Source organism: Paroedura picta, chromosome 8 (assembly GCF_049243985.1).
Source record: "Paroedura picta isolate Pp20150507F chromosome 8, Ppicta_v3.0, whole genome shotgun sequence".
In the NCBI taxonomy this organism is placed as follows: Eukaryota; Metazoa; Chordata; class Lepidosauria; order Squamata; family Gekkonidae; genus Paroedura; species Paroedura picta.
The window spans coordinates 29,922,620-29,950,276 of record NC_135376.1 but is presented as its reverse complement, the minus strand read 5'-3'; the positions used below and the strand labels follow the sequence as shown (position 1 = coordinate 29,950,276).

The following is a 27,657-nucleotide window of genomic DNA, read 5'->3' as shown; positions in this document are numbered from 1 at the left end:
GTAACTGGGGGTGGCCACTGTGTGAACCAGGATGCTGAACTAGGTGCTGCATTAGATGCACCAGGATTCTTCTTATGAAATTGAAATTTCTGTAGCTTATTGTTTCCTCCTGCTTTAGATAACATCCCCAGGTATATGTATTGTGCCTTGTATTTTCATAAACAATTCAGAGCTCTTGAGAAGACTTTACAATGTACTGTTATATGATTCAATTATATTGTTTATTGATGGGAATCGATACAAGGTGATTATATTAATACATTAACAATATACTCTACAATCATACAGTATGATCAGTGTGATACTGTTATAATTTAATTACATACAGCCATTTCCTTTTTACATAGCTTGTAGCAAATGTCCACTGAATCAAAAGCAATCATGATGGAAACAGCCATTAAACTGCAAAGCCAGGACAATTGGGGATTCTATCAAATAGACAGGATTCGGTCTGCTTACCTTGATTTTCCCATAACTCACAGACTTTGTGCAACAGAAATTTCTGACCCAGTGATCCTCCTTGGAAAAGACAGCAAAGAAACCAACTGGATGAACATGGGTGAGCTTGAATAAGCATGACCCACATTGCATTTCCCCAGTGGGGACTCAAAGTATCTAACAACAGTACATCTTCTTCAAAGTTGGATTGGTACTATCCATCCTTCTCCTGGCACAGTGCATGTCCTTTTTGGTTAATGGAAATACTATCCAGTTGGAATGCTCCATTAGCATCAGTTCAGTTCAGAGATCTTTGCCTTTGATGCAATGATCCTTACCTATGGGACGAAAACTCTCTGGTAGGTCATGACCCCCCTTCAAGCTAGCATTATTATGTTGTTTCTTAAGGGCTTGTTGCTCATGCACATGCATAGAGAGGAAAAGCATCATACCACCTCACTCTCGTTACATGCATGCCAAATAGAGCTGTAAAATGTGTGTTTCTATAAAGTGCCATCAAGTTGCAGCCAACTTATGGTGAACCCAACAGAGGGCTTTCAAGGTATTTGGGAAGCAGTGATGGTTTGCCATTGCCTTCCTCTGCAGAGTCTTCCTTCTTGGTCTCCCTTCCCAGTATTAACCCTGCTTAGCTTCTGAGATCTGATGAGATCCGACTATGCCATGCTGCCTTCCCTCCCAACCAGCAGGATAGCAAGGGATAATCACTTTGCAGTGGAGAAAGGCCTGTTTCTTAGCAGAGGCATTCTGGTTCTTCCTCTTCCTGTTACAGCAGGGGTAGTCAACCTGTGGTCCTCCAGATGTTCATGAACTACAATTCCCATGAGCCTCTGCCAGCAAATGCTGGCAGGGGCTCATGGGAATTGTAATCCATGGACATCTGGAGGATCACAGGTTGACTACCCCTGTGTTCCAGGACTGTGACTTCCTGTCATGTGATTTAAGTTCCTGTCATGTGATTTAAGCCCATACTGCTGCTTGGACTTAAAGGTCTGGGAAGGTTGAAGACCAACCTGTGTAGATCTAAATAAATTTTCGCAAACGATTTGGAATTCCTTGCATTCCTGCAAAACCACCAAGCTCGGTGAGAACTACTGAACATTGTTAGAATGCCTAAAACATCACAAAGGAGGGTAGGGAATTGTATCCTGTACGTCTCCAATACTTGTGTTAAGGCTCTATGCCAACGTTTCTTGAATGCAAAAGCTTAAACCTCTCCTCTTTTTAATAGAGCTCCACAGGGACTGACTCAGACCACAGTCTTATTCTTCGACCAGCAGCCAAGGCACACCAGGCAGAGATCTCGGAGCTCTTTTCGGCTTTATCTCCTGGATGCTGTTGAATTCTGCTCTTGCTCCTTGACAACGAGTTGCCCAAGGCCTCCCTCCCCTTTTTGAATGCTGCGTTGCTACTTTCACGCTAGACAAAAGATGTTATTGTATCCTGGAACCTCATTTGAAGCACACAGCAGTGCTGGCAACTGCAGGACTTCTTCTCCCCTTCTGCCTACTCTGCCCGCCTAGGCCTACCACATGGCAAGTTCCTTGCTTGGCTGGCGGGGCAGCCTTCTGCTGACCATCACAGCAGTCCTTTTGCATTCTTGGTGGTTCCTACAGCTCAGCTCGTTACGTGTTTGCAGCACTCTTTCTAACCAGACCCAGGAAATAAAGAAAACCTCCATTCCGGGACTCACAAAAAGAGACAAAAATGTGAACGGTGCTTTAAGGAAGTCCCATGGATTATTTTTCTCAATAGGCAGCAGAGATGTGAGGAACGCTCTGAATACAAACTGGCTGGGTAGAAACAAAAGTACAGGCTCATTTCTGAAACGATCCCTTCTATCCTGCTATTTTCTCTGCAAGTATTAAAATCCGCCACAGGCCAACTCTGCCTGCAAGAGCATCCCTGTTGCTTGGAGATGGACGCTGCTGTTGGGGCAGGTGGGTTCAGGGCCAAGAGAGGCATGCTGGTTCTCAAACACTTTCAGGGCACGGCTGTTTCAAAATAAAGGGAAGCCCGTTTGGACTTGGAAGGCCGATGCAGGAGGGGGGAGGGCTGCTGCCTTCCCTCCAGATGCTTTCCCCGGCCAAGATGGCAATAGGGAAGGGAGTTATTTCTATGGTTTTGCTAATGGAAAAACAACTCTCCCTCCCAACACTGTTTCAGCATGGGAAGCTTGCTGGGGGGGGGGGGGAAGAAACCCTTTCTCCCATTGGGTTGGAATTCTGGGCTTTTCCTACTTTTCACTGCCTGAAGGAGTCTCAAAGCAGCTTACAATCACTTTTCCCTTCCTCTCCCCACAACAGACACCCTCTGAGGTAGATGGGGCTGAGGGAGCTCTAGGAGAACTGTTCTGAAAACAGCTCCAAGACTAGCCTGAGACCACCCAGCTGGCTGCACATGAATGAGTGGGGAATCAAACTTGGTTCTCCGGATAAGAGGCCATTGCTCTTAACCAAGACACCACACTGGTGTTTCTAAAACAGTCAGTCCCTTCCACCCAGGCTGAATGGGGGACAAATCAATGGCTTTCATTTCTACATTGCAAAAAGCTCACACGTTTTCCTTCTAAGCTGGTAAGGACAGAAGCAAATTGTGGCATTGCAAAAGTGAGAATAGAAAGTGCTCATTTCTCTTCTCCCTCATCACTAAAGCTGTGAAGGGGCAAATGAAGGCTGCTGGCTGGGTTTTAATTGTTGTTGTTGTTTAATCTCTGCATTGCAAAGGACAGAGGAGAATGGCTTGGTACCTTCCTTTTTTGTACAGTCTAAGACGATAGCTTGGGAAGGGGAAAAGAAATCAGCTGGGCTTCTTAGAACCCCCTACTTTTTAATTGGCTGCAGCAGAATTTCCAGGATGTGAGACTGGGAGAACCTGACTTCTAGGTGATCAACTGGGATTTGGCTCCTAATCCCCCCCCCCACACACACACACACACACAAGCACACACAAACACTTTGCTGGGTACAGAGCAGAACTTCCCCAGCTGGAGATCAAAAGACTGCTGGAAGGCTGCTTGTGATGGCAAATACATCTTCTTTCTGTGAATACAAACAGGTTGCAAACACCCCACCAATCATTAAAGGTGCCACTGGTGGATGAGAAGAGAGCCGATCTTGCAGGTGCATCCCTAATGAAGGTATTACAGTACTCCAACTGCAACCAAGTCTAGGAAAGGATAGCCCCAGGGAGCCAGATACAGCTAGAAGGTGGCCATACTGGCCAACACACCAACCTGCTTTTCAATTAAGGCTGGATCCACAAAATCCCCAAGCTGTTAACCTGTTTTGCAGAGGCCAACTCCACTCACTACAAGTAAACACGAGCCCTTTAAAGCAACCAGCATCATCTCAGACATGCCTGGGTTCAGTTTCAGCTTGTTCTGCCTCGGCCACTTCACTGCAATGTAAAAAAAGAAAAGAAATTGGAGGGTGGGGGGTCAGGGAGGCTTCAACCAGGAAGTGCAGAGCTGGCCATCAGCTGCATGCTAACCCTGAATTTTGGAGGATCTTGTTCAGCAATCTCACATAAAATACTGACGGGCATTTGCATATTAGAATACAAGCTTTCCCAAAGTCATTTGAGCAACTGACTTTCAGGGAATGAAGTGAGGCCATAAATATAAATCTGGTGCTCACCAGGTACAAGATCGCTCTAGGAACACTAGGGATTTATTATTTCCCTGAGACACATTGTTGCTGAGCATGGAGGTTGACTGTGGACCAAGTCATGCATTCAGGGATGAAATAAATCTGCAGGTTGCCAGGCACTGAAAGTCACTCATCAGAGAGGTCAAACCTAGGAGTGACCTGAGCCTGGCCAGGGAATCCCACCACAAAAACTACTTCGGATATATGAGGAGCAAATGTAAAGTAAATGAGGCAATAGGCCCACTACTGGATGAAGATGGAGAGACTCTGACAGAGAGAAAGCAAAAAAGTTCAGTACCTACTTTGCTTGTGTATTTTCCCAGAAGAATATGGACACATCTAGGGATGCAAAGGAGAGCAATGAGGACAATGGGGGGCCAAACCCTATCAGGAAAGGCTGAGGGACTTGAGAATGTTCAGCCTGGAGAAGAGGAAGTTGGGATGGGCCATGATGGCTGTCTTTAAGTATCTGAAAGGAAGGCAGGGTGTGGTTCCTATTGGCAACAGAGGATAAGGACCCACAGTAATGGCTTTAAACCATATGTAGAATAGCACTGGCCAGATATCAAGGTGGTATATAAATCAAATAAATGAATAACTTTCACAGTCAGAGTAATTTAGCAGTGGAATTGACTGCTTAAGGAGGTGGTAAGCTCCCCCTCACTGGTGGCCTTCAAGCAGTAGCTGGACAGATACTTATCATGGATACTTTAGGCTGATCCTGCATTGAGCAGGGGGTTGGGCTAGATGGTCTCTATGGCACCTTCCCACTCTATGGTTCTATGATTCTTTGAAAACCAGGAGCCTCAGTCTCACAAAGGGTGAGCAACCAGGAGCACAAGCAGCAAGATACTTCAAATCGAGATAGGATGGCCAACCAGTGTGGAGGAAAGGAAGCCTGGTCCCTTTCATAGAGACTTCATGGCCATCGGCAGCTAAATCATTTTGTGCCCTGACCTGGGTAGCTCAGGCAAGCACAACCTTGTCAGATCTTGGAAGATAAACAGGCTCAGCTCTGGTTAGTATTTGGGTAGGAGACCTCCAAGGAATTCTTGGTCCCCCTGCAGAGTCAGACAACAGCCTTGAAAGCCTTTTTCAGCCTTTTGATTGTGGAGGAGCCCCTGAAATGTTTTTCAGGTTTTGAGGAGCCCCCAATATGGGCTGGAAGTGTGGCCAAGTGACTTAAGGCAGGACACAGGTGAAAGGCCAGGGAGCCCCTGGGAAGCTATCACAGAGCCCTGATTGGCAAGCTCAGCCCTACAGGGTTACCGTAAGCTATAACATGATGACAAATCAAAAATAAACAAACAAAAAACACACCCTGCATCTCATGACATGGAGATAAACAGCAGCCAGCAGTATTTCCTCTCCTGGCAACAGACAACTCTACTTGTACTCTGCCTTTGCCTTGCACCTCATGTCTGCAGGTTAATTGCTCATTTAGAGCACAGTTTCACTGTAAGAATTTCAGCTGATCATCTCAGTATAAGAGCAAGCAATCAGCTCCACTAAGGACCACCTGCCAGCCGCTGTAGCAGCAGTAAAGCTACTGGCAAAGCTCAGTGGGTCTGTTTCAATTTGTCAGGTGTGCGTTGAAACCAGGTTGGGGGGCAGAATAGCACATATTTCACCTAGTGCCATAATTATTTTTCCCCCAGACAGAATACAACTGCAGGGGAAAACATTAAGTGAGGGTCCATTGAGTTGAGGGAGGCCATTTGCCTTCTGAAAAATCACCCTTCCCAAGGTGCTTTTATTTCAGTGCTGGTTTCCTCCTTTAACTCTCACCCATACAACTGCATACTGGGTTCAGACAAATCACTTTTATTTCCTTACAAATGACCTTATTTTTCTCCCCAGCCGGGACCCAACCTGGCTAACAACATTCTTCTTTTTGATCCTCAAAACAACCCTGTGAGGTAGGGTAGGCTGAGATTGTATGACTCACTCCATATCAACCCACATATTCTACTGTAACCACTACATCACACGGGCTCAAAAGAAGTAGTTCCGTCCTCACTGAGGTAATAAAACAGTCCAGGTTATACCACTTTCTACTGCAGGTGAGGACTCCAGAGCATATAACTGAGCAAAGATTTCCAAAAGCATCAGAAGCTAGGTGCCAGGAAGGCAGCTAGGGTACTACCCCTCCACCTGGAGGACTCTTCTGTCATGGGAGCCCTACCAGAGTTCGAAATGTACAGCCTAGAGACAAGTTTGTCCCCTCACTGAGAGGCAAGGCCTAAGATGAGCATATTTTGAACTCATAATATTTTGGGGTTTCTTTAAATATTTGTATATGCTGCTTTCCTCTGACAGGGGACCTGAAACATCTTACATAAAAATACAAGTAAACGAACAACCAGAATTCAGTTCATTCCAGGGCTTGTCCAGAATCTACCAGGCAAGCACACTCAAGGCATGGACCTCCTATGGCTCACCCCCCTGGCCACACCTAGGCTAGTTAATACTTGAGGCAGGCAGGGAAACAAACACCTGGTCTTCAACTACCTGCTTACCAGTTGCAGAGCAACTCTAAGAGGAGGTCCAGAAAGAGGGAACCACCATTTTTACATCCCATTCAGGGTCATACAGCTTAGCAAACTACCCCGTGCTTAGTAAGTTTAGCTATTTACCTGTTCCATCTAGAGAGGCACACCACATTCAATGGAAGATTCTCTTGGAGGCTCATTAGGAATAACCTTTGCATTCACTGGCTGCCAGCAATGATGCTTCATTGCATGCAAAATGAATTAGGAGCTCATGGGGCAGAGTATGAGATGGCCAGGAAAAAACTCAAAAGAAGGTAGTCCCGGTTTGATGACTGGAGAAAGTTCCTTGAGCAGCCTTTCTCATACTGACCAGGCCCTTCTTCAAATTGACTGACAAGGGATGGGGCCACTTCAGATCCTGGCAGAAGGCAAGGGTCGCATTCACACTGAGAGTTAAACAATCTGGTTGGATGCATCACATTGAAAAAAGAGCAGGTGCTATACATATCTAAAAGCTCCTGAGGAATTGTCATGTTTAATCTAAAACTATACAGAAGTAACACCCATGTCTCCTGGCATCTATGAAAGCAAGGTCACTGTGACCCCAGGCCACAAATCACAGGTTTCTCCAAAGTATTCTCACAACTCCCCCCACCCCAAGCATAGGGCTGAAATGGGCATTCTACTCCCACCCAACTCTCTTTCTCCTCTGTGGACTTCTTACGTTTTCCTCTCCAACCTTAACAATTCTCCACCCAGGGTAGGGTTGTGGAACACACAAAACCAAGTTTCAAAGCTGGGTCTGTAGAGTTGATTTAACCTCCACAACACAGAGACTTCTGTAGAATTCTGTTCTGAATTCGTGTTCTACTGGAAAGGGAAAAGATTCCATTGAAGATAAACATGTTAAAATTACGTCTTGGTTTGAAAATATAAAGGATGGTGTTTCTGGAATGAGCCTTCTTTTGTCAGGCTGTAAGGATACTGTGTGCACAAGGAGACATGGCATTTGAAGGGCACAGCCAGAGAAACTGAAGAGATGATCTCATTCCCCTGGTGCTCAGATCTCCACTATAAGTCAATTGCCTTGTACAGAAGGACACTTTCCCCATCGGGTTCAGGACGGGCTTTCCCAACCAACAGCAACTCTCAAAGGCAGGCTTCCTTTCTGAGCCTCTTAAGCACCTTTGGGATTCTGACTGGAGATGAGAGGTACAACCAGAAGGTATCTGCCAAAGAAATCGGAGCCAACCCCAAAACGCCAGGCAGCTGAGTTACGCATAACTCTTTACGGCAGCTCTTCAACAGTTCAGACAGAACAGTTCAGACAGGATGCCTTTTAATTTTGAAATACTGTTTAAAAACAATTTCCTGCATACACACCAAGTACGTATGCTTGTTGAGCTAGCTATGAAATCCTCATTCGACAACACCTGGCTTCATTTTGTTGGCAAAGGCAGAAAGGGGGGGGGGGATGCTTCTGCTCCGGGCTATTACCTTCACACAAGCCTCTCTCTCAGGAGCCCTGCCATTTCTCACACACACACAATTACAGAATCATAGAGTTGGAAGGGGCCATACAGGCCATCTAGTCCAACCCCCTGCTCAACGCAGGATCAGCCCAAAGCATCCTATGACTTGTAACAATGACAGTTGGTGCTGAAGAGCCAGTGCGTGCTCCTCACACAGATTTCATGACTTCAGTAGAAGTCCTAATTAGGTCCATTAAGCATTTTAGCTGTGCGGCCTGATTGCATTGAGTTAGAAGCAAGCCTGATTGCAATTTTATAATCGCACTGTTATCTGCACAGGTACTTTGGGTAAAGTCACTGTGAGCATTACACCAGAAGGGTCAGAAACTCAAAAATCCCAGCCCAGCCCTGCCCACTTTCTGAAAACACTTGATAGGCACCAGGAAAAGGGTTGGCCCTCAGGAACTACACTGGGGACTCTTGCAGAAGTCTTCCTTAGTCCTGCGACCAGAAATTCTATAAAGCCAAACAGAGAATATTTCCAGTTATAAAATCAACACTTATACCTACAGTCTGTGCAAATCCAAACCTCAGCCTCATTTCCATTCAAATTAATGGGGTTCTTCCATTCCCACACATGCAGCCATTCACCACATCTCCAGAGAACTGCTGGGCTTGATATTCTCAGCCTTTCCAGAACTTGACCTGCCTATGCTGGGGAAGTGACAGAAGCCTGCCAGTGGCAAGAGCTCAGGTGTACAACTCAGAGCTCTGGGTATCCAGTGTCATCCGCTAAGTCAGAACTTAGTTCGAAATAACTCAGTGGCTCAGCCAGCAGGAATTCAGTAGCCAGAGTAGAAAGTCAAAGAAATAGAGCTGCTTTGCGTACAGCATTATGCTTTTAACATGCATGTGTGGAGGCTTATTTTCCTGGAGACACGTAACACCAACTAGTCACTGTCACAGTTGAGCACAAGTTATGGAAGCAGGTAGAAGGAGGCGGAAGGAAGGTAGCTGTGCCTACAGGGGCAGCCTACAAACTCTATGAGGACAATATTTGATGACCAGGAATATCCTATTCTGTTCTATAACTAGGCCCCTGTGATGCACTTCATGCCCTAGATTGCCAATAGGAGAAGAAGAGTTGGTTCTTATATGCCGCTTTTTTCTCTTCCCGAAGGAGGCTTGAAACGGCTTTCAGGCGCCTTCCCTTTCCTCTCCCCACAACAGACACCCTGTGGGGTGGGTGAGGCTGAGAGAGCCCTGATATTACTGCTCAGTCAGAACAGCTTTATCAGCACCCGTGGCGAGCCCAAGGTCACCCAGCTGGCTGCGTGTGGAGGAGGAGCAGAGAATGAAACCTGGCTCGCCAGACTAGAAGTCTGTGCTCCTAACCACTACACCAAGCTGGCACAAAAAACATTTTGTGGATAAAAGGGCCCTAAGTAGACACCTCATATTTTCCAAATTTTAATATGAAGAAAACCTTTAGAAAGATTCTCCACATTTATGCAACTTAGGTCACACCACTCAGCCATCCTACTTAGTCTGCCCAATGATTTAAAAACACCAAAAGGTGCAATTACATAAAAAGGCATATCCTTTTCATCCTGCCAGATATCAAAATTTCCCTTGCAGTACTCCTGGATGGGGAGGCTCCCAATTCCTACCCATCTGACACACTGGCACCAACTTCCCGAGTGGCAGAGGATGTAATGCATTGAAATGCAATGAAACATTTCCCCAACAGTTTGGTGAATTTCAGAGTTCTGGTCACCTTGCTGTGTGGCTCTACTGCACAGGAAAGGGCCTCTGGTTCTTGGGCCACCACTCAGTGGCAACACACAGGGGCTAGCAGGCTTGCAGTTTCTAAACTTCTGATGAACTTCAGTAAACTTGGGATGAGGGAGTGTTAAGTAAGCAGCTCATTGTACAATAATAGTCCAATATTTCACAATATGCCTTCAGGCACATATGAGAGAGAGAGAGAGAGAAAGAGAAAGAGAGAAAGAAGGAAAGAAGGAAGGAAGGAAGGAAGGAAGGAAGGAAGGAAGGAAGGAAGGAAGGAAGGAAGGAAAGAAAGAAAGAAAGAAAGAAAGAAAGAAAGAAAGAAAGAAAGAAAGAAAGAAAGAAAGAAAGAGAATCTTTCTCACAGTGCAATCCTGTGCAAAGTATCTCCCTTGGATTTCAAGGAGCTTAGAGTGGATTGCCTGAGAGAATAATGTTCATGGAGACTTAACTAATAGTAAACAAACTAAAAGTGCCATCTTATTCAAACTACTCTTAAGCTTTCTTTTCACACTAATAGAACCAGGTAGCATAGGCAGCTGGGGTATCTACACAAGGACAAGGTCTTTGTGCAGGATACAGATTGCTCTCTTCATTATATCAAAAATAAGGCACTAAGAAATCAGTTTGTACTTGAAGTCATATAAAAAATTCTTCATCCTCTTCCTTTTCATTCCCATGACTTGCTTCTGGTAGCCTTAGATGAGACCCTGACTGCATCTCTGCCGACCCTTTATTCTTTAGTTTGGTAATATGCAATGATGGGTGGTTTCTGTCTGCAGAGAGCAGGCTGGTTGTGGAGCCAGCACAAGGGGATGGACAACATAACTCTGTGGATGGTGAAAGACCATCTCGCAAGTCCCTTGAGAATCTGCTTAGTGGAGAACCATCCCATTCAGAAGGTTCCACTCTGTAGCCTGTGTCAACATTAGTCTCATCTTCCTCCCTGCAATGCTGGAATTCATAGCTGGGAAGATTTAACTGAGTGTTGAGGTTCACATAAGAAGGCCTTAGGCCCTGCAGAGAGGAATCTGTGGGACTACATAATGGGGAGGAAGAGCTTTGTGAGGGGCTGCAAAGAGTTCCTGGCACACACCCCCCACTCCGTGTAGATTTGTTTTTGTTCTTCACAGCTCGAAGGGTTCGGGTTTTTTGCTGCACAGCTATTCTTCTCACAGCTAATGGGGAGGGGCTGGAGTAGTGGGGGAGCCCCTCCTCACTTGCATTACTACGCCAGCTGGAAAGTGAATCTTGCTTTCCACTGTGCTTTGAGCTGCTTTGAACCTAAGAAAGAAAAGAGCAAGGAAGTTAACAGTGCCCTGGACGTCAGTAACATGATCACATCTCCACCTGATCCTGTAAGCCCATCAACTGCAAATGAATAATGTACTGCTGTACTGAGGATTTTTAATTGATATCCTTCACAAGAGGGCATTCAAGCTGCAAAAGCTCATGCCTCATTTGAATTCTGCAACTCAATTGTATGGATTAAGAAAAAGCAAAAGATAATGAGGAACATTCGTTAATTTGTTTTTGTTGTTGTTGTTGTTAGGTGCGAAGTCATGTCCGACCCATGGCGACCCCATGGACAATGATCCTCCTGGCCTTCCTGTCCTCTAGCAATTCATTAAGACATTACTATAAAACCTGGCCTCAGCATTCACAGCTAGCATTCAGGGGACACTAAGCTATTTCTCTTCAGTATCTTGCAACATTTCATAGAAGAGTTTCCTGCTTATTAGTGTTAATCAATAATGAATTATGATGTACTGACTTCCCCCACCTCAAGGAATAATCATCATATGAATGGAAAGAAAGGGGAATGGCATATTGATCTGCTCTGGAGTAATCCAACCATGTGTTTACGCATGGCCAAACTGAACTATGAAGTCCAGATTTAATACATGATGGTCTATGGATTTAGCATGATAACACTAACTGGAAATACATAAAACCCCCTGGGCCTTTCATTTTGTTCATCTGCTATTTAAATATATTTGGGATTCAGTTTACAGGTATGCTGTTCATGCATCCCTCTGACAGACAAACTTTGGCCACAGTCAAAGGGCTTAATGAATCTTGAGGTCATTCATACTTTCTCAACCATGATTCGGTTGAACTACATAACAGGACGTGACAAGCAACAACCAACATTTTTTTTCTGTCAGCACCAGCTATGGCTGTAAACCAGGCTGCTTTATGTATAAAAGCATTAAGTGGTCATTTATTACTTGTATTTGGAAGCACAAAAATAATAATTGCAATTATATCATAGAATCATAGACTCACAGAGTTGGAAAAGGCCTCCAGGATCATCTAGTCCAACCTCCTGCAGAATGACCAAGACTGAACAAGCAAGAATGATTATTCTTTCTCACTACCCTGGACATCTCTTGCTTCTGGACATTCAGTAGTTCCGTGAGGCCATAATGGTAACTATTTATTTAATTATTATTTATTTGATTTTTAGCCTGCCACTCCTAAGAAGGCTCAGGTGGATTACATCAGATAAAAATTCCCCATTAAAATACCCCCCAAAATACATAATCAACAATATCCAGTCCAATATCCAAGACATATGTGACAACATAAGAACAACTAAAAACAAAAAACCAAAAAACCTGAATACCAACTACAACCCTGGGGGTGGACATCAGCTGCCAGTAGAATGATTCGGGGGGAGTCCAGATCTTTCTGGTGCGCTGGCCTCGACCATAAACCCGGCAGAAGAGCTCCGTCTAGCCTCATGGTACATACATGCTACATCAAATCAGAATCCTCTTGGAAACTGCTCGCCACTGGTAGATGCACAGCTCTTTCTAGAACATGTTAAAGAGTCTGTTCGGTTTCTAATAGTTGGGACTAAGTACCACGAGGAAGCAAAAATGCATTTTAGTAGTTATACTTCAATAACTGAATATTTGGAAGACAGAAAGAACCAAAGTTGATCTAAAGCAGGCTTTTTCAACCACAGTTTCATGAAACCCTGGGATTTCTTGACAGCTCTGGAAGGGTTTCCTGAATGGGAGGGAGTTAATTTTTGATATATTTTTAAAAATTGTTACACATTTCTCAGATAATATGACCATATATAGTCATGTCAATCCACCCTCCCCTCCCAAAATGGCCAATGGTGGTCCTGGAGGAGGTGGGAAGGGGAGGGGCCTTGGTTGGGCACATACACAGCTATGCTTCCCAACCATATTTTGCATGATGTACCACTTCTGGAGTTTTTTTAAGTCTGAAGAATGTTTCAGGGGGGGTTCTCAATGGTGAGAAAAGTTGAGAAAGGCTGATCTAGAGCTATTCATCAGTGGTTATTACATGACATGTAAATAAAATGCCCATGTTCAGAGAGCACAACAGATTAGGATGCTTTGGGCTGATCCTGCGTTGAGCAGGGGGTTGGACTAGATGGCCTGTATGGCCCCTTCCAGCTCTGATTCTGTGATTCTATGATGAATGAAGTATCTCAAAGTGTCGGTTAGGAAAGGAGAGGAGATAGCTCCATGAGAAACTAATGGCTACATGCTGTTTTTGAAGGCAACTGGTTGGTCATTATGGAAAACAGAATGCTTGAAGCAGAAAGAATCTCAGCCTTTACTGAATATCATCTTAAAACTTGTTAAAATGATCCACCTCCATTTTGCATCTTTGCTCCTGTCATAAAAACCTGTTCATGAATATAGCATTCCCTTTATATTTGACATTCTCAGACAGTCCTTTCTAGTTTATATAATAATGGTGGTTGTGGAAGTGTTTCCTGGAAGCCTCTTCTTTCTGAACAGACAATCCTTAAACGGTCAATAACATGTCTCCATCAAACTGACGGTCATTTGAGGGCACTTGGCTCAAATTGCCTTCCTTTCCATTACTCCTTGTTATTGATCCCTTCCTCTCATTAGATAAAAGAACGTGAATGTCAGATATTCCAAACTATTCTTTTAAATAGTTGTAAAAGAAATATTTGAATAAAAGACAACATATACTTACAATATCCTAAATATGGATTAGCAGCAATTAGCCCCACTCTATGTAGCAGCAATTAGCCCCACTCTATGTAACATTTTTGTAGCAAAGATTCCGTGTACCCACTCTAATTCTACCATTCGACTTCCATTTTAATGAATGGAGCCTGCCACTGATTTTGGTTCCTACGTAGACACAGAACGATACCTGAAGCAGGATCTTGTTTCCTTCGTAGTCTTCCGTTTGCCATCGAGTGCTGCTGATAGGAACGCAGGGATTAGGCAGGAGTGGAACCAGCTGCCCGATTTCATGCACCCTGAACTGCAACACTGAGGACTCCTTCAAGTCGACCGACAGCCCAAGAGGCAGCTGCTTCAGGCAAAGCTGGACTGCGATGTTCTTTGTGGCGTACAGGACAAAGGCACAGAAACTGCTTTTCTGCATGGTCGCTTCTTTCTGCAGGATCATCTCATAAAGCCTCACTGCGTCGTCATAGTTGTCAAAGCTACAGTACAGCGTGATGCGCAGGATTTCAGTGCCATAGTGAACCTGTCGCACTCCCCATACCGGCATGTGCTCATCCAGCCCGTAGAACTCCTGGTTACCAAGGGCCTGCCAGGACAGCTTCCCGTTAGCACTTTCCAAGTGGACACGGTGCCATGGCGGGTGCTGGAAAAAGTCATGGAACTGGAAAACCCGTTCCTCGCCTGCGTCTTCATGCAAGAAAAGCAGAACAGACGTTCCGGGGAACCTGGAGCTCTTCTGGCGGTACGTCTCATAATACTTAACCGGTGAAGTGACTTCTGAGACGAGGAAAAGGCGCACATCGAGGCAGACCCACTCCTGAAGCTGACGGAGGGTTTGCTGCAAGACTAATGCATATCCAGGTTTGGCAAGCAGGTGCACAGTCATCACCAAGGAGTCTGCTCTTCCATCCATCGTGTAATGACCTTCAAAATACAAAAGTAATGACGACATTGTTGCTTCAGTGCTCGTATCGTAGAAAGGGCAATCACATGCACGGAGCCATAAAGACAGAAATTAGAACTTGCAATTCCCAGCCAAACCCCATTTAAGCACTTCTGCGAACTCTACAAACCTCACTGCAACACTAACACAAAGATTAATCTTCTTTTTATTACCTGCAAATGAGTTTACCGTTGCACATGAAATGCAGGGGTAAGGCCGGGGGGGGGGGGGGAGGGGGGCTTTCCTATCTCCTGGTTCCCCAGGCTGACCTTCAGTTACACTCAACAGCAACTCACATTTCCAAATCCCCAAAACTCCCTGTAAAGTTTCTTCCCAAGTAAAATATTACAAAATCAGAGATGAGAGGGAAAAACAATGATTACCAAAAGATTTGATTTTATAAGCATCTATACCTTCAAACAGGGTAGAAAATTACCGGCTGAAAGCTAGCAGCTCCTGGGTAACAGCACAACTTGCTAGACACCAAAGCCATTTCGGTGAAAAACGCATTGTGATGCTTGTGTTTTATTGAAAGGCTCAGCATTGTTTTGTTCTTTCAGCCTGCACACCAACTGCTTCAGTTTGACAAAGCTTTTTTTTTTTTTTGAGACTACACCCTTCTGGGCTGTGCAGATAAACCATTCTTTTAAAGAAAGGAAATGGGACAATTGAAAAGGAGCCAACGTGAGCACTGCAGATAGCAGATATCTATCTTTGAGAAGTAATCTCGGGAAAGCCATGACTTTAGGGGAAATGGTTTTTGGAATGCCAGGCTTATGCATTGCTACTCCATTTTAGTGTGGAGGGAAGAGTCCCACGTCTGGTTCTGTGCCAGTTCCACCAGAGGCTTCATTTCCGCACTGCAATCACAAGGCAATATTTGTGTATGTGCAGGCTCGTCTGCTCGAAATGCTTGCTGGCTGGCATCTAGCTACCTCTTTTATACATTTGGGATCCATCCTGGCAGTGGAAAACAGTTTGGTTCCATCCTGAAAAGCACTGAAGCGCACTATTTAATAGGCCCGTGCATTTCTTTAGTGATTAATTACTATGATTACGAAAATGGTTGTTTAGTAATTATGGTAATTAGTATGAAAATGAAACTAATTCCCTCTCTAAACAGCCTATGCTTTAAAAAACACACCAGGATTTTCATTTCTTTTGTTATTTTTCTATCAGTTCTTTCTTTCATTCTTGCACTTGCCTATCCTAATCTACTGGTTTCACCTCTACGAGATAGTGTTTTCCTAAAGAGGGCACAGCCTGAGAGACATGCTGGGCTTTCATGATGGCTGCAACCTGAAGCCACTAGGATTACATACATGGGTAGGTATCCCAGTGCTGATACGAGAGAGGATTTTACCTTCTGTCTGTGCTAAATTTCCCCTCAAAGTCTGCATTCCCCTACTTGCATGCTCCTGTCCAAATCTTCTTCCTCATCTAAGAATGTCTAACTCAAGGTCCTCTTCTAGCTCCCTGCCTGCCCAGATGTCTTGCTCTACAATGGCCACCAATGCCCTTGTCTTGTTAGTCTACCTCTTCCTCATGCTAGTCTTTCAAGATAAAATTGCTGCTGTCTGTGTTATTGTGCGTTCAGAGTTCTATGAATTCCGCCCCAGATGTTCATAGAAAAAAGGCTCCCCCATTTTACTGCAAACAGTTTGATATTTGGAGGTGTGTGCCTGATGGGAGAGCTGCAATAACCATAAGGTTTGATTGGGATAGAAAACCATAAAGGCACAAATTAGGGGGAGTGGGTCTTCCAATGAAACCAATGGAAAGTAACAAAACAGAATTATGAAAAAAAACCAATAACAAAGGAAACAACAATGAAACGTAACTATGAAACAATTCAATAACAAAACAGCCCCCTTTGGAATAACAAAAATGAAAGAATGAAAAGCTTCCATGCCTAAGTCTACTATTTAGAGGACTCATATTCCTGTAGGACTCACTTACCTACCAAAGAATACAGAAATGACCAAACCACATGGAATGGTCCAATCATACAAACACCAACCAGGTAATTGAGGCTTCCCCATGTGGGTGCAGGAAAAGGTGGGGCAACCTGCCATTACTAAAACCAGCCTGCAGCCTGGCATGAGACCTCCAGTGCGTAAATGGCCATAGACAGCTCATACCCAGCTGGTTGAAGCATTTCAGTGTTGCCTCAAAGGGAAGTTTGCCAAGGCCAATAATACTGTGTGCAGCCTCCAGGTGGGTAAACTGTGGGATGAGGAAGGTCCCGTGATGCAGCTCTTTTTAGGACTCTAATAATGGACAGTTGCCTAGAGATACTTACTCCCTTGTTAGCCAGGATGATGGTAGCTAGTGCTACAACTTGCCTGCTGAGTGTAGTTGCCCATAATCCTCTGGTTACCCTCTTCTGTAGAAATTCCAGGATATCTTCAACTTTGGGGAGCACATAATCCACTTTCTTATGGTAATGCCATCTTACAAATCGAGTTAAAGATCCTGGTGGTAGACTGATGTCTAAAAGCCAGGATGGAGTCAGTCTAGAATTGCCTACCAGTCCCCATTTTTCTTGGTAACTGTGAAGAAAAAAAAATGGTGTGAAACTCTTGATTTTTTTCCTGTTCAGTTTTGTACTGAATGTATATGTCTTAGATGTCCTATGACTTTCAGGGTTCTTTGACACTTTTGAGTTGTTTTGAGAGGTGGGTAAGGCTATGAAGCAATCCAGTGGGAAGTTGCAGAATTCTATTTTGTATCTTTGAGATACAATTGCTGTTGCCCAAGAGTCCATCTGAGGGTTGTTCCAAACATATGTGAATAGCATCAGATGGTTTCCTAAAGGTGCTGTGTGTGAGTCATACCTCTGAGGGCCTGCTCACTCTATCCGGTCTGTCTATCCCGTTCTTGCCCATTAATCTCACATGTGACTGGCAACCACCAGTTCTTTATGCTGAAGAAAATGTTATGGATTGTCAATCAATATGACAATAATCAGCACAGTAAATGTTTTGTTTTGTGAATGAGTGCTCACACTGGCTTTTAGTTGATCTCTCACTCTGAATTTTTACCGACTTTGGCTCTTTAGTTATAAAATGTTGCTGGCCCTTGCCTTAAGCGAGTAAGAGAAAAATCAGTATCAGCGTTGGAGCTACTTTAAACTAGAACGTATTTGAACTAATTAACACATGCAAATGATTCGTGGCAGGCGACAAAGCAGATTAAACCAGGCAAAAGACTTTTCTCCAATTCACTGCAAAGCTTTAGAAGCCCTGCTCTCCTGTGCCAACCAACCCTATTCTCCTGTACCAAGGGATGCTTCAACAAACCAGAATCACTCTGGCTCTATGTGCAAATTGCACTTCACTTGGGGAAAACCAGATTAAATGCTGTTACTGTTGTGGCCTCATTATTGCTACTCTTTGTCTTTGGAATGGGTATAATTTGACACGTTTATTGCCAGGACAGAGATAAATGGTGTTGCAAAACTCCTTTCTTTACCAGTCATGAGAGCTATACTATAAGCAATATTTTATCTCCACTAAGGAGCTCTGCCAGCATCTTCCAAATAAACAAGAGGTAAGCATTACTTGGAAAAACACCGAATTTCATAGATGCATGTAAAACTGGCTCCAGACTCCATTAAATACCTTTCCCAAGTTTTGTGCAAAAGAAAAAAAAGAAAAAGAAAAGAAACAAAAGATCATTCCACTTCCTGTTTTGCTTGGATAGCATGTGCTGAAAATCAACTCTCTAGGGAGGAACTCCCAAAGCAAAAAAGAGGGGGAAAGGGGGGGGATCACACAATACAGCAATTATCCTATTATCAGTAATTGCCACCTGCTTCCTGTTCGCCAGCACAAACTTCTCATGTGGGAGGATGCTAACAGCCTCTCTTATTGAAAACTCTAATTTTCCTAAGTGTGAACCTAGTAGAGCAGTTTGCCCTTTTCCCCCAGCTATTACTCGGCAACAATGGGCTTCAGCAACAATGTCATTTGTACATGCAGCTTCCTTCTTCTGGCTTTATACTCTCCACACAAAGTTTTGTTTTCTCTTGCATATATATTCCTAATACTATTTGTTCTCTCTTGAATTCCCTCATCCCTTAAAGAGGGATTAGAGCACCATTATTAACATGCGTGGCTTCGACAGCACTACGGCTCAAATTCAATTTCAGACATCTCCGGTTGGAAAACTGAAGGCTGCAAGGCTGGGAAATACTTGACAAGTTAAAAATATTAGGCTAGCTGTGTTGTGGGCCATCATTCATCATGTACCCTACCTAGACTACTTGTTATATATTTTCAACTCTCACATTTATCTTGCCGTTATAACGCATCCCGGGTCCAAAGTGAGTTTTCTCAGCATTGAACAAGCACTGGGCAGCATAGCCCAAGAAGGGAGACGTGCTTTAGTACATGCGTTAATATCCACACGTTGGTCTTTTCTCTATCTAATTTCCCAACTACTTGCTTAAAAACGTTGGGTGTGCCACCACACTGCCAATACAAAATTTAACATAAAATAGTCAATACTTTCTAGGATGTGCAAAGGATGGAAAGCAAATAACTAAGTCAACATGACATTAAACTAATAAAAAGGTTCCTCTGAGCAATGCCATTTGCTTTCGAATGTGCTGCTTTGGTATTTATTTCCCAAGCAATGTTTGTATTTTCATTTCATTGTCGCAACTGCCTATTCCTCAGTGTTTTCTTTGGTCAGGTAATATTTTTCTGTGTTTGCCTCACTTGATTGCGCTGGGTTCAAGAACAACAACTTAAAAGTCTGAAATTATTTCCCACTTTAGAACAGGAAGTTCCAGCTTGCCTTATGTGAACAGGGAGCCCGCCCCCCCCCCCCCAGCTGCAGGACATTCCTTTGCTTCTACTTCAGCCCCCAGTTTCACCCCATGCCTTGTCAGCTTTTCCAACTGGTAATTTATAGGGCAGCTGGCATTGTGTGATTCCGTCTGTTTCTCCACACTCTGCTTTAGTGATTCACTGGAGCCTTAAACAGTTGGCCCGGTTTCTGATTCTAGCAACAGCAGCTAAATTCCCATGGAACAGGCAGCATAATGGCTGGGAGCAGGGTCCCCAAGGAATGAAGCACAGCAACATTGGTATCTACAGTATTAAGCATAATATAATCCCATGGTCCAATGGAACATCTGGAGCATATTTCTAGAGTCAAATGGAGAAAGGCATCACCACCTTGTGAAAAAGTAGCCAAAACAAGGCACTGCTATTTTCTCTCATGTGGCAGGCACCTCCAGGTCAGACTTATGTAATGCACTCTACACAGGCCTCCCCTTGATGCTGATCCAGAAATTGCATCTGGTCCAGAACACAGCGGCATGAATCCTCGCATGGATATCATGGAGGGTCCACATCCGGCCTGCCGTGAGGCAACTGCACTGGCTCCCAGTTGAATTCTGGATATGCTTCAAGGTGCTGGTGTTAACCTTTAAGGCCCAATATATCTGAAGGACCACTTGACTGACTATGCCCCCCCTCCCAAAGGCCACTGTGATCATCTAATTCTAATAAACTTGTGACCCCTGGCCCACAAACAGTAAATCTGGCTTCAATCAAGCTTTTGGGTCCTGGCCCCCACCTGGTGGAATGAGTTCCTGGAAAAGATGAGGGCCCTGATGGAACTTAGCCAGTTCTGCAGGGCCTGCAAGATGGAGCTCTTCCGCCAGGCATTTTGTTGGGGCCAATGAACACCATGACGATACTGGGTGAAAACATCAACTGGGCTCCCTCTAACACCCCCCTCCCCCAGTCCAAATATACTGGCATAAGCTATCTGGCTGATCAACTGGTTTGACTGATTTTATAGTTTAATAGAATGTTTTAATGATAAACTGTATTTATTACTATGTATTGGTTTTTAAATGTTGGAAACTGCCCTGAACCGGCCTGTTGGGAGGAGTGGTATAGAAATCCCAAAATAAATAAAAATATAGACACGTTTTTAAACATGAGTAACCATCAGAAGGTATCGGATGACCCATTTCTAGCTGATATGTCCCTGATTTTTAGTTGATAAAAATGCTGCTATGGGAAAATGCCAACAAGTTATTCAGTTTCCAATAGCCATAATATGACATAATAGTTGAACGACCTTGAGCACCTATTATTGTCGAGAAGCCAAGAAGCTATTTTTTTCTGCACAGAATATTAATAAGTGCAAGTTTTTATTTTGCTGTACTGAACTAAGAACACAAACCATAATTTACTTTTCATGAGGATCAACCGTTCAAATTCTTCAAAACCCTTCGCCAGGGTAGAGGCATATAAATTGGGGGAGGGAGGGAGGTCTCAGGTCCTGAATGTAAGATTTGTCAGTAAAATGCAAAGTCCAAGGACTTCTTGTTTTTCTGTCCCCCTTTTTCCCTTCTTTTTATGACATTTCACTTGATGAACAGTCCTGGAGAACTCAGAACTGTCACACTGTTTTGCTTGCATCATTCCCGTTAGCCCTAACAAAAAATATTGCATGGCTTTTGTTCTTGCTTTTGTCATCAAGTAGTATACAGTACTGGAGTCATGAAGAAGACACCAAGGTTTCCCAAAATATTTATTACAACTATTGGCATCTATTTCAGTTTTGCCTACATCCAGCCAGACTCTTAGGAATTCCCTTAGTTACTGTGAAAAGGCAAAGAGTCCCAGCCACACAATTATTAATATGTGTTCCTGAATCCATGAAGTCTCCCTGCACATTCTATAGAAAAATTCACTTGCAGGAAAGTGAAATACCAATTCCACTAGGAAAGAAAATCCATCTGGCATTTAGGCAGCTGGTTGCATGACGGTGGTCTCAAGACAAGACATTTATACTTTTCAGTCCACTGGAAGAATGGAAAAACCACCACTAACTGAAAGTTTTTCAAAACTGTTTCATGAAGACTCTGGCCTTCAAGCCATTAGTATTTTTTAAAGCACATACAGTATAAGGAAAAAAATTACTTACTTGTGGCATGTACTGTCAGCCCAACACAATGCAATCAGGGGGGTGGGGGTGGGGAATTTGTTTGTTGAAGGACCTATTTTGGCCAAGCCATTTAAGGACCCTGTTTCCAAAGGATCTCCAGCATAGTTGCAAACTGATATTACAATGGTCCAAATCAAGGCGGAAAGCACTACAGTGTTGTGTCTCCACTGCAACAAACCCAGATGCCGACCTGGCTCCCAAAGGAACTCAGTCATGGGATATGCCATCAACAGTACCATCTTCGCCTCATTCTCATCTTCCAAAGTAATATGTACCCCAATGTGTCAACATTTCTCTGTAAACTGCCCTGAGCTGCAAGGGAGGGTGGTCTATAAATCTAGGTAAGTAAATAAATTCCCTTCTGCTCTCTATGTTGGACATGCAAGTCAGTCTCTGTGCAAAAGAGTAAATTGACATCAAAACTCTGAATATTCAAAAGCCAGAGAAGGAACATTTTAATCTTTCAGAGCATTTTTAATTATCTAAAAATTGCAGTTCTCTTGCAAAGGAACTTCAAAAGGAAAATCTAATGTGAAATTACTGAACGGGAATTCAGTTTAAAAAATCTAGATATCCCAAGCCTTCAAAAATCCCCCAAGGCTTAATTAGGGACCTGTGATTATTTGCCCACTATATGTCTTGGAATCTCACAAACCCCATCTTCTTACAGGTACTTCAGCTATGTCCCCGAAACATCCTATTCTAGCTACTCTCCCATTTCATCCTGCTCTTTATGAGTTTTAAAAAAGATTTTTAAAAATTAGTTCACTCGTCAAGAAACCCCAGGGTTTCATGAACCCCTGGTTGAGAAGGGCTGCCCTAAAGTACCGTTCATAACCAGAGAGCTACAGAATAGTTTTGTTTTGCCCCGAAGGCGACCACTTGCCCCTTCAGCCTTCCACAAACCATCCTTTGATTCCTGAACCAGCACAAAGCCACAGTAATGTATTAAGTTCCTTGTGAACTCCCTCATCTCCCCTCCCCCACGCCCCATGCTCCTGAAAGCCGTTCACATGGCTGCTCTGGGTGAGCCGTGGACAAGGAAGCATTAGACCAAGTTAAACTTAAGTCAAAAGGTGACGTTGCTCAACCCCCTGGGGAGAAGCTCCTGTATCCATACCAGCTGCCATAGCAACCTTGCTCTCCGTCTTGGCGCCGGATAGGTCCGATATTCTAAAGGGCCCGTCACGTGACTCTGATTCTACGCTGGAATTGAATGGGAAGGGCGAAATACGCACGAAATCCAGCTATGAAACACTGGCTCTCTTTTGCAAGGAGTGCATGTCAAATCTAGGCATTCCCCGCTGAGAAAGAAGCGCACGTATAAACTATTCCCTGGGGTTTTATTCGGGGTGGGGGGAATGGTTTGCTAAGTGAGGGTAGGTGCAGGACATAAACCCGACAGCAAATGTTCGCCTGTGAACTCCTCAGGGCACAGACCTGTTTTCTTGCCCTTCGTATGTGCCATGAGGGCTCTCAAAATAGGCGCAAATCTGGCAGCCTTACCAAAAACAATTGTGTGGGAACAGAGTCCAGAATATGCCAAGTTGCCGGCTGAAGCCCCCTTAAAGTGGCAAATGTCCCACAGCTTCGAGCTCCCCAGCTTGGAGTTGCCAAAACCCAGAGGAGAAAGTATTCCCCTACCCTCGATCGGAGGCTGAATGAAGGGAAGGAGGCACTTGGAGGTTTTCGGGGCGCGGAAGTTAAACGGCATCCCCTAATAAAGCCGTCTCCACGACAGAGGCGCACCGCATTCCTTTTCTCTAGGCTGCTGGCAGCATTTGACCCGCAACCCCCAAGCCCCTTTGCAAGCGATGCCGGCCCGCCCGCAAACACACGAGCCCGGCTTCCAGACGGGGCAGCAGCTCAGCTGGGACGGGAAATGCAAGGCAGAGCTCCCTCCAGCCGGCGCCCCGGCTGAGCGCTGCCGCCCGGAAAGCCGCCCGCGACCCCCTCCGCGCCCGGCTCTCCCTCTCCCCCGGCCCGGAGCCCCTCGCCTACCCGGTCCCTGCCTTCATGATGCCGGCGGCCGGAGGGAGCGCCCCACCATCCTCCGCCTGCAGCCGCTGCCGCCCGCTCGCGGGCAACAAGTGGCTCCTCCGGGCCAACCCTTTGCCCCGCCCCCCGTCGCAGGCCCCGCCCCCTCGGTGACGCCACCCGCCGAGCCCCCTCCCGGGGACCTTGCGGCGCGCGGCTGAGCGGGATGGCCGGCTGCGAACTCCCGGAGGGGCCTCCGAGCAAACCGGCGAAGCGCCGCTGCAGCCGCCGTCTCAGAGGCAGCACGCGCTCCCCGCCCCCGCCCCGAACCCTTTGATGGCTGCAGGTGCCGCTCGGTCTGCAGAGATTTGCACTGTGGAGGACCCGTGGAAAGATTTTTTTTTGGGGGGGGGAGTAGAGCCTCTTGTGGCGCAGAGTGGTAAGGCAGCCGTCTGAAAGCTTTGCCCATAAGGCTGGGAGTTCAATCCCAGCAGCCGGCTCAAGGTTGACTCAGCCTTCCATCCTTCCGAGGTCGGTAAAATGAGTACCCAGCTTGCTGGGGGGTAAACGGTCATGACTGGGGAAGGCACTGGCAAACCACCCCGTATTGAGTCTGCCATGAAAACGCTAGCGGGCGTCACCCCAAGGGTCAGACATGACTCGGTGCTTGCACAGGGGATACCTTTACCTTTAGCTCTGGGCACCTCGTCTGCCCTGGTGGGAAGAAGGGAGTTTCGCAAAAATATCTAAAGGAGTCCCTGCTGAAAGTGGCTGTTTCGGTTTACTTGGGAGCCAGCATCGCTGCCGTAAATCATGGTCACATTGAACAACAGTTGAGAAGTCATTAATGGACCTGTGCTAAGTACATGCTGTGAAGACTACACTACGCGTGACAAATTGTTGTGCCCTGGTGTTCCGACTGCTTGATATCGAGCTGTGTATAGTTCAGTTTGCAGCTGCACATTACTGAATGGCTTATTGATCTGTTGTAATGACTGAGATGAATGCCTTTGGGGTATGATAGATATATATAACTTCCATCATGAACATACCTCTTGAGCACTACACAGACCCCCCCCTCCCCCCATCTTCTGTTTTACTATTCAAGTTCGTAAAACATAAAAACAAGGACCCAGATAGAGATGCTTGCTCTTGCCTGAGTCAAATACATGTTTAGTCGGGAGTTGTTTTTGTTGTGCTTAGTAACAACCACTTTTAGTTTGCGGTTCATTTGTTTTTTTAAAAGTGCTTCCAGTTTTTAGAACAAAAATAGAGTCCAAAATATTGCAACAAAGAAAGCAACAAAGGTGCTACTGGACTCCATTTTTGTTGTGCTTCTTCAGACCAACATGGCTACCCACTAGAATCTATCCAATTATTAGGAACCGATTAAATATTTTTAACAAATATTTCTAATTGTGGGTGGCAGGTGCCATTACGGGGGGAGGGGGGAATCACCTCTTTGGGGGATGCTGGTTCTGTTTTTAAATCAGTATCTGTTTTTAAATCAAATTTGCTCAAATCTCAATTGACTAATTTTTTTTTAATTGGGCAATGCCTCCAACGTCAGAGTAAACATGCTTAGGATCTGTTCTCATGGAGAGCACAATTCCCTTCACTGCCTTCCCCACTCACCAGGTCTTTTCAACTCATCTGTAATCCCTGACTAATAACTCTTAACACAGAGAAGGTATCCTCCCGACAGAGGAATCTAAAGTTAGCTCAACAAAAAAAAATAGGGTTTAATATACATTTAAAGCAACACTTTATTTCCTCCTCAGTACCATCTCATATCAGAGATTTTGCTACATAATTGTATAGCTGCCTTGGCTGATAGTTCTGCAGGGTAATTTTAGGTGTCTCATCTCAATAGATAACTTCTCCAATAAATCAGTTTGTCCGTTTCTGTCATAATATTATGACGGGAAAGAGCTGTTCTGTCATTTACACTGCCTCAAGTGTCACCCTAGGTTACTTTAGAGGAAAGTGTATTCTGTGGGAAGATACAATACTACTTTTAGCTAAAACATTTCTGTTTCAAAAAGAACATGTCAATCACTGTCTCATAGTTGCTGCTGCACATCTATGCCACCAAGTGGAAAATGCTCAGCAAGTCAAATGCAAAATTGTGTAGACTTGTGAGCGGCTTGTAAAACCAATAAAATATGCTGATAGTTAAATATACATAGAGAAGCAGAAGAGGCATTAATAATGTGACGCCTACTCTAAAACAATTCCACCTTCTTGTAGGTCTTACATTATGATTATGATTAAATTTATAGTCCGCCTTCCTCCTGGAACTCAAGGCGGATTATATGATAATACCCCATAAAAACCCCAGTCCCATTAAACCCCCCAAAAGCTCAAGATGGCTAAAAAGCCCCTCCTACCTCCCCACAGTCATCAAGCAAAGGGGTCACCCGATAGTACCGCATAGTCTGAGGGGGGTCCATTGATCTTAAGAAACCAGGCCTCAACCGAAAACCTGGCAGAAGAGGTGCGTTTTACAGGCCCTGTGGAACTCTGATAGCTCCGTCAGGGCCCTCAGCTCTCCTGTGAGCTCATTCCAGGTCCTGGAATGGTCCTGACCCGGGTTAAGGCCAGGAGAATCTTCCTGGGGCCAGAGACCACCAGCAGATTAGTGCCACAGAGTGAAGAGCCCTGAGGGGGGGGGGCATAGGCAGACAAGCAGTCCCTCAGATAGGCAGGGTCCCAGCCACAGATGGTCTTAAAGGTCAAAACCAAGACCTTGAACTTGATCTGGGCCATAACTGGTAACCAATGCAGCTGCCTCAGCACAGGCTGGATATGGATCCTTCAAGATGAACCAGTGAGGACCCTAGCAGCTGCATTCTGCAACAGCTGGAGTTTCGGGGTGAAAGACAAGGGTAGGCCAGCGTAGAGCAAGTTACAGAAGTTCAATCTGTTTTGAAATTCCAACTTAAGAATAGTTTAACCATAGCCCACTTTCATTATAGGAAATCATTAGGTCTAAAAAAAAAACGGAACCCCCCCTGCCCTCCCCCCCCAAAAAAACCCACTGAAGCAAAGTTAGGCTAGGTACATTTTAAAAAACCTCCAAAACTTTTTCGATGAGGGGCTTGATAAAAAGGTTTCAGACAGAGTCTGTTAGGTTGTACTGCAGGCAGCTAAGTACCCAACTTCCTTCAACTACCAGTTAGAAAGAGTTGGAACCTGGGGAACTGTCAAGGGAGAGATGTCAATAATTTCTGGACTACCAGACTGCAGAACCGTCTGAAGAAGCACCACCGGGCAGTGCTTCTTCATGGGGAGAGAGGCAGCTGCCAGGAGGTGAGATATTCTACAGCCTCTGTAAGTGCTGCCCCTTGATGGTCTCCGCTGGTAGCAAAGGACACCAGGCGGCTCTAACAGAGATGTTTGGTGAGGTTGGCACAGGAAGGGGGGACAGCAGGCAGAAAAGATGCCTCACTGGCAAGATGATCGCTCTAGACAGCCATCCCTTCTCCATGGTCAAAGGCATCAGCCTCCACAGGGTACTCCAGAATGCCTATCGCTGGTAAACACCTCCTGCTTGCACCATGCTGAACAGAGGCATGTTGCCCTTGTTGCGTAAGGCTGCCAGGGACCATTTGAGGGCACATGGTCTGTGCTTATGGAAGAACTGTATACATCAATTCCAATGTCTAGAGAGTTGCCTCAGGCACATCACTTGTACCTGTTGCTGACTATACACTGGTGGCAACTTGGATGTTGTGGGTGGGGCATTGGGTAGGATGAGGGCTACTGGGCACACATAGTGGACAATATCTGCTTCTTTTATAAAGAACCACTGCTTTTTTATAAAGGCCTTTTCCTGTCATCTGTTTTAGGTTTTATACTGTAAGCTTTTCAAAAAAGATGCTGCTTTATAATATTTGTGCTTAGATT

At 44.9% G+C, this 27,657-nt stretch overlaps 1 protein-coding gene across 7 annotated transcripts; it reads right to left on the bottom strand.

Annotated features, from left to right (window-relative positions):
• Positions 1 to 199: 199 nt before the first annotated feature.
• On the bottom strand, positions 200 to 23,875 carry FAM124B (family with sequence similarity 124 member B). Of its 7 annotated transcripts, XR_013233486.1 has the most exons (5): positions 23,773 to 23,875; positions 17,099 to 17,348; positions 14,035 to 14,777; positions 1,335 to 11,142; positions 200 to 1,284 (listed from the first exon to the last, which is right to left on the bottom strand). XR_013233486.1 is itself a non-coding variant. In XM_077348885.1 (4 exons), the coding sequence occupies exons 3-4, from the start codon at positions 14,764 to 14,766 to the stop codon at positions 10,498 to 10,500; spliced, it is 1,377 nt and encodes a 458-aa protein (XP_077205000.1). In that variant the 5' UTR covers positions 14,767 to 14,777; positions 17,099 to 17,348; positions 23,773 to 23,875; the 3' UTR covers positions 200 to 10,497. The 7 variants fall into 7 exon arrangements, 6 of the variants coding, with proteins under 6 accessions (XP_077205000.1, XP_077205003.1, XP_077205001.1 ...); XM_077348885.1 differs by having other exon boundaries at positions 200 to 11,142; XM_077348888.1 differs by having other exon boundaries at positions 200 to 11,142; positions 17,142 to 17,348.
• Between the last annotated feature and the right edge of the window lie 3,782 nt (positions 23,876 to 27,657).

What these genes read in the sequence shown, in the direction of transcription:
- FAM124B (XM_077348885.1), bottom strand. Translation starts at nt 14,766, where the DNA reads ATGGATGGAAGAGCAGACTCCTTGGTGATGACTGTGCACCTGCTTGCC. An exon ending in GAAACAAGATCCTGCTTCAG is followed by an intron (nt 11,143 to 14,034) that starts GTATCGTTCTGT and finishes TTTCTTTCTTAG; the next exon opens with GTTCAAAGCAGCTCAAAGCA.